This window comes from Canis lupus, chromosome 14 (genome assembly GCF_011100685.1).
Source record: "Canis lupus familiaris isolate Mischka breed German Shepherd chromosome 14, alternate assembly UU_Cfam_GSD_1.0, whole genome shotgun sequence".
Lineage (NCBI taxonomy): Eukaryota > Metazoa > Chordata > Mammalia > Carnivora > Canidae > Canis > Canis lupus.
This window is the reverse complement of record NC_049235.1, coordinates 40,873,543-40,879,635: the sequence shown is the minus strand read 5'-3', so window position 1 is coordinate 40,879,635 and position 6,093 is coordinate 40,873,543. Positions and strand designations below refer to the sequence as shown.

Here is a 6,093-nt window from a genome sequence, read left to right as displayed (position 1 = left end):
TGCAGCCTCTACTGGCACCATTCTGGGGTTGCTTGGCGTCCTTACACCAGACAGTGGTGAAGGCCCTTCCTCTGATCCTAGGGGTGGAAGTCCAGGCTTCTCATGTAGTCTCCAATGGCACTGTGAGGAGAGGGATGGGGCATATGCATAAAGGGGTATTTGTTACATCTCAGCAATGGGATATAAGTCCTCTCTCTCTACTTGGATTTCTTTGACACATCAGCAGGATTGAAGTGTAGAGGGATTGGGGTATTAGGACGTTTGGGTGTTTCATGACAGCCTATAGACTGTGCAAGTCTAGGCTCCTCACTTGGCTTTTGCTGGCAGGGGCAGGGCTATAGGTTTTTATGGTGTGGTGTTTGTCTATAGCAGACTAGTTATTTCCTGAAAGTTATGTCTTGGTAGGCTGCCCCTTTCTCATCCTTGGGCTAAAGAGAGTAGCCTTTTACTGGGGCAGTTGTGTCTGTGCCTTTTGGCATTTTCAGGTGTCTAGTTTGGAGATTCTCTAGTACCCAGTAGGAGAATATAAGGCTAAACAAAAACCCAAGAGTTTGCCTCTGTGTTTGTCTTTGGTCCTGAGGTCCCTAGCTAGTATGACACTTTTTCCTCCACCTTTCAGAGTTTCTTAAATTTGTTTTATATACAACACCCAGAGTTTTTAGTTGTAGTTATTGGAAGAGACAGAGAAAAATATACTCACTCCATATTCCCAGAAGCAGAAGTGAAGAGGCTTTAATGTGTTGAAACACAATTTCAAACAGAACTACATGGCAGAGATCTGGGGGAAAGTTACAATGTCCTTCAAAGATATGGGGAAGGCAATCAAGCAAAGCCAGCCATAGGCAGTAACAGCCTTTGTAAACACAGTAATATCTACAAGCACCTCCAAATAGTAATTATTTAAAAATTATAATGCTTATTATAAACTTCTATAAAAATCTCAGAGTCGTAATTTATGAAGCAGCAAAGGACTTCTGGGAGGAGGTATTAAACTATATGAGGTAGGGATATGGAGAAATTGTGATTTATCCCTCGGTCCTGGTTGGGGAAAAAAGAGTCAAATTTTCAATATACTCGATCCCTTTTCAAAGCCATTACATTAGTTTAGTGTTTTTTTTTTTTTTTTTTTAAGAAAAGAGGTACATATTAAAAAAGATCTCAAGGCCAGCTTTAGTTCTGCTTGCCCTTCTTTCTGAGCCCCTTCTCCCCTCTCCAGTCCTAGGAAAACACCGCTCATAGAGGCAATTGTTTGTAAAGAAATACTCATTTTCAAGAAAAGATCTCTATAAACAACCTGGAGAAACAAAAAACAGTAGCTCACAATAAAAATGACAAAAACAATCTGATTGGATATAAAACCTCAAGAGGACTGGGATATAAAGTTTAGGAGCTGGGAGATCAATTGATATGTTGTCCTGTGTTGTAAATAGCTCTGCTATGTAGGTTGACATAGTTGAAAGGCAGAGCACATTTCAGCAGTTAATTATAGAAATCCGTAGGGCTACATTTATTGGTTGCAGGAGGTCTATTCCAGCTGAAACCTAAATAAACTGGGGAGAGAAGATTGGGTGGGACATTCTCAAGAAACCAATAAATATATTTGGGTGGGAACCCAAATCTAGGAGACTGTCTCAATAGCTGAAATAATTTCCCCCCCTTCTTTCTTCCCTTCCCTCTCTCCTCTTTTCCTCCCTCCCTTCCTCCCGCCCTTTCTTCCTTCTTTTTGGTTGGTGTGGAATAAGGGGTTGCAGTGTACAGCCAAAGAAGGGAATTGCTTTTGTACCAGTCACAATGTGAACCTTGCACTCTGTACTAGTTCCTGGGAACACTGCCAGCGTAATCAGAAACATGAAAGCACCCGCTTGCAAGCTATCCAATTCCTCTCCTTTTCCTTTAGGCACTTCCAACTCATGAGTGACTGACTGGGCAGAAGTAGAAAATAAGGTCAAAGTCAAATCTGTTGATTCTGCTACTCAGATTAAAAGGTTGGGTGAGCACAATCTAGGCAAATGAATAAGTAGAATTAATTTAGTGGGGGTGGTGGACATCTTGAGCTTTCTATTGCCCTAGCCACTCCTCATTGTTTTTCCTCCTATGCTACCTCTCTCCAAAGGTTGCAAGTCTTGCTTTGGAGTGGGCAGGGCTCACAACCCTTTGATGGGGTCAGTGGAGACGAGAGGCCCTGCCATTACGGCCAAAAGGTTCAGAGATTCAAATATGTACCCTAAGCACAGACAAGAATGAACCAATCTCTCTCTGACACGCACATAGTTTCTGGATTTTCATTTATCCTTAGCTTTTGCTTACAAAATGCAGAGTTTTCAAAGATCAGAAAAATGTACGTGGGAACAGAGTTGCTAATAATTCTACCCTTCAAAGAGAACAAGGTCAGCAACGTTATTTTCCTACTATCTTTCGAATTTCCGGAGAAACTGTTGGGTTAGATAAAATGAAGTCATTACATTTATGGCAGGTTTCTGTTGTTTCTCAATGAAAGGACGCTAAAAATACAAATGCTAACATTAGGAGATCCACGATTTATTTATTTATTTATTTATTTATTTATTTATTCATTCATTCATTCATTCATTCATTCATTCATTCATTCATGATAGACATAGAGAGAGAGAGGCAGAGGCACAGGCAGAGGGAGAGGGAGAAGCAGGCTCCATGCAGGGAGCCCGACGTGGGGCTTGATCCCGGGACTCCAGGACCGCGCTCTGGGCCAAAGGCAGGTGCTAAACCGCTGAGCCACTCAGGGATCCCGTATTTTTTATTTTTTAGAATTACGTATTGAAGTTAAAAATGGGTTCCCATACTTAGACGAAGAATTTCTGCTTTTGCCTGAAAATCGCAGCAGCCGCAGGCAAATGCAAGTTTTGTCCTTGTCCGCGTAGAGGCAACACAGGCAGTTGCAGCCACGCAGGGGGCGGTCCTTAGGGGCGGGGGGACGGTCGAGGGCTCTCTGGAGTCGGACGCGAGCTGCGGCCACCGCCTCCCGCACACCCACTGCGTTTTGATAAACAAGCGGACTCCCGCCAGCAGTCGGTGGACGGGGGCGGAGCTCGGGGGCGGGGCCAGAGCGCTGCATGGGGGTGGGGCTCGGAAAGGCTTCCCATTGGCGGTTAGCGGACACGAGCATCCTGATTGGTCGCGTCGCCCATCCGTCAGGGCACTGACGACCCGGGTCTCGCCGGGCCGCGCCTCGTCGGTGGGAGCTCGCCCTGAGCTGCAGAGCGCGTGCGCGCGCGGCCCCACGCCGCGGCGCATCCCGCCCGCTCCGCGGCGCACACTCGCAGTCAGTGGGTGAGCCCGGAGCCGCGGAGGTCACCGCGGGGAGGCGGGGCGGGGGCAGCATGGCAGCCTCCTTACGGCTCCGTGCAGCCGCCTCCGGCCTCCGGTATTGGAGCCGCGGCCAGCGCCCGGCCGCGGCCAGCCTTGCAGCGGGTAAGGACCTCGCGCCTTGTCCCCCCGTCCCTCCTCCGGCTGCCGCTCCTCGCGCCCTGACGGCCGGAGAAGGGCTTTCACGGGAGGCGCTGCGGTTGGGTCGGGGCTTAAAATTCCTCAATTTTGGCTGGTCCCAAGGCCTGGCCGCTCCTGCCGCTGCCTGTCGCACAGCTAGCTGGTTCTTTCCCCGCCCCCTCCCGCCCGGGATCCAGATGAATGGCTTTCCGCGGCTTCTTCGGCTCTTAGGAAGGGGTGGGAAGAGCTTGGGGGCAAGGGAGGAGTATTTGGCTCCGGGGCGTGCTTCTTTGGAGTTCGGGCTCCGAGGACGGCCGGAGGGCCCAACCCCGGGGGCGACCCGGCACCCACCCCCCTGCGGACTCTGGGCTTGCGGCGCTGGCCGACCTTCCAGCGCCCCCAGGGATGCGCCCCGGTGGGAGTGCCATCGGGCAGCGGGGCTTGAATTTTGTCAACCACCTTAATCGCGAAGGATGATCTCACACAAACCGTTATCTGTACAAACCAGGTGACCAGTCATTCCAGCCAAGTTTTAAGTCACCCTTGACCACCAAGGGGTGCCTCCTCCGAAACCCCCCCTTTCTTTGTAACTGTGCTACCCGAAGATGCTGGCACTTCTGGCAAATTATGAACCAAGACACTTTGAGTGTCCTCAAAATTGTGGTCTGAACCTATCCTCTTCCTCCCTGCATATCATTATAAGTCATGGAAGCCAACCATCGACTTAGGAAGAGGCAGTTTTTAGATCCACAGGGATCTAATCTAATCATTTTTCCAACGAAGAACTTGAAGCCCCTTGCATAAGTGAATTGGGGCATCCCAGCAGGATCTAGAAAGTAGTTCTTGATGCTTCCTCATTCCTGCAGTTTCTACTTTAATTGGAAAAGTTGGTTGATTTGTGGGGACATTGCCATGGTCTTTCTGTAAAACTTTGAGAGCTGTAACAATGCACTGTTGAGCAGTTTCATACTTAGGATTTTTAAAATAGCTTTGGCATTAATATTTTCTGATCACGTAACAAAATACCAGGCTGGGAATTTAGTGCTTAATAGCTTCCCTTCCTCCCCTTCAGTAATACTAAAGCAGAACAGTGAATTTCCTCTCTGGCTTGAGACAGGCAGGCTTCATGTGATGCAAGAGAACAGATGTCTGATACAGAATCACAGTAACAAGATACAAACTCATGGAATCTGCTAAACTTGAGTGTAACCACTATTTGAGCTACATGTATGTATTGAGCTATATATATATATATATAAACACCTCCCACTTTGAAGATACTTGAATCTATTAGTCACTTTTCCATTACTAAATGTTGTACTAGTTTTCACATGAATGTGCTGTTGTTTCAGTTTTGATTAGCCAGGGGAAGACGAATGTGTTATTTGGTGGCTTTACAAGCTGTTCTAATGATATTTTAATGATGCACATTTCAGAGTTATGAAAGTTCTTTAAATTCATGCTGGAAGGACCTGAGGCCTAAGACTATCCTCGTTGCCTCTCAATTGGATGAACTTACCTCCCAATGCTAGTTAGACTACTTTGGCAATACAACTTGTTCTTTGGGCTATTTGACCCAAAGATGTATGGATATAGATTTATGATAAATTTTAAATATTTAGTTTTGTGTGATTGCTTAAAACTACAATTGTTTTTACTTGGTGGAATTGTTTTAAATGTTTCTGTTAATTTTGGGTGCCTCGGTGGCTCAGTTGGTTAAGCATCTGCCTTCAGCTCAGGTCATGATCTCAGAGTCCTGGAGTCCCTCTCTGCTCTCCGTGGGGAGCCTGCTTTCCCCTTTCCCTGCCCTCCTTCCTTCTGTGCTTGTACTCGCGGCGCGCACGCTCTCTCTCTCTCTCTCTCTCTCTCAAATAAATAAATAAACTTTAGAATTAAAAAAATGTTTTTGTTAATTTTAGTTTACTAAATATACTTTTTCGTTAACTTTTTTGGCATTGGAGTCTTAAAAACTTAAAAAATACATGCAAATCTAGAGTTTAGGGACAGAAAGAACAATGTTCAAATAGTAACATTATTTAATGTTCTGAATTCTGTGGGATATTTGTTGCTGTTGTATGTTTGGGGTGTTCTTATCATATGGATGATACTATTATAAAGATCCATACGACGTATTTACTTAAAAAGAGAGACCTAAAGGTTGCTGGCTAAAAGCATATCTTAATTTTAAAATATTAAAAGCCTCAAAAAGGAAAAATAAATAGTAAAGTACTCATATATTACTATTTCATCATTTATTAAAAAGTTCTGTATTTTAAAAAGTAACTAGATTTAGTTTAGACTTCTTTAATTGGACAAGAAAAAAATCTACAATTATAAGAGCTCTGTGCTTTTTGTGACTCATCAACATGTACATGGAAAAATAATTTGTATCAGATTACCTTAAAATGACCACTGATCAAAGGTGGAATTGGAAAATTAACCAGCATCATGTACAGAAATGGGAACTTTTTTACTATGGCCCTTTTTGTGTATATGAAATCTACTTCCAAAGCAATGCATAGTATAAATAAAATGTATAGCATATTTTTCCTTAGCATTAGCCTCTAAGGTTGCACATGAAACTTTGAAAAGCTGATTAAGATCCTCCAACCAAAAGTTGACCTTAGACTT

At 44.8% G+C, this 6,093-nt stretch overlaps 1 protein-coding gene across 1 annotated transcript in view; it reads left to right on the top strand.

Moving 5' to 3' along the window:
• The first annotated feature begins 3,218 nt into the window (after window positions 1-3,218).
• Window positions 3,219-6,093, top strand: part of HIBADH (3-hydroxyisobutyrate dehydrogenase) — a 108,089-nt gene continuing 105,214 nt past the window's right edge. Inside the window, exon 1 of the mRNA XM_038557189.1 lies at window positions 3,219-3,447. Coding sequence (XP_038413117.1) covers window positions 3,357-3,447 — 91 coding nt within the window. The 5' untranslated portion in view covers window positions 3,219-3,356. The remainder of the gene's footprint in view (window positions 3,448-6,093) is intronic.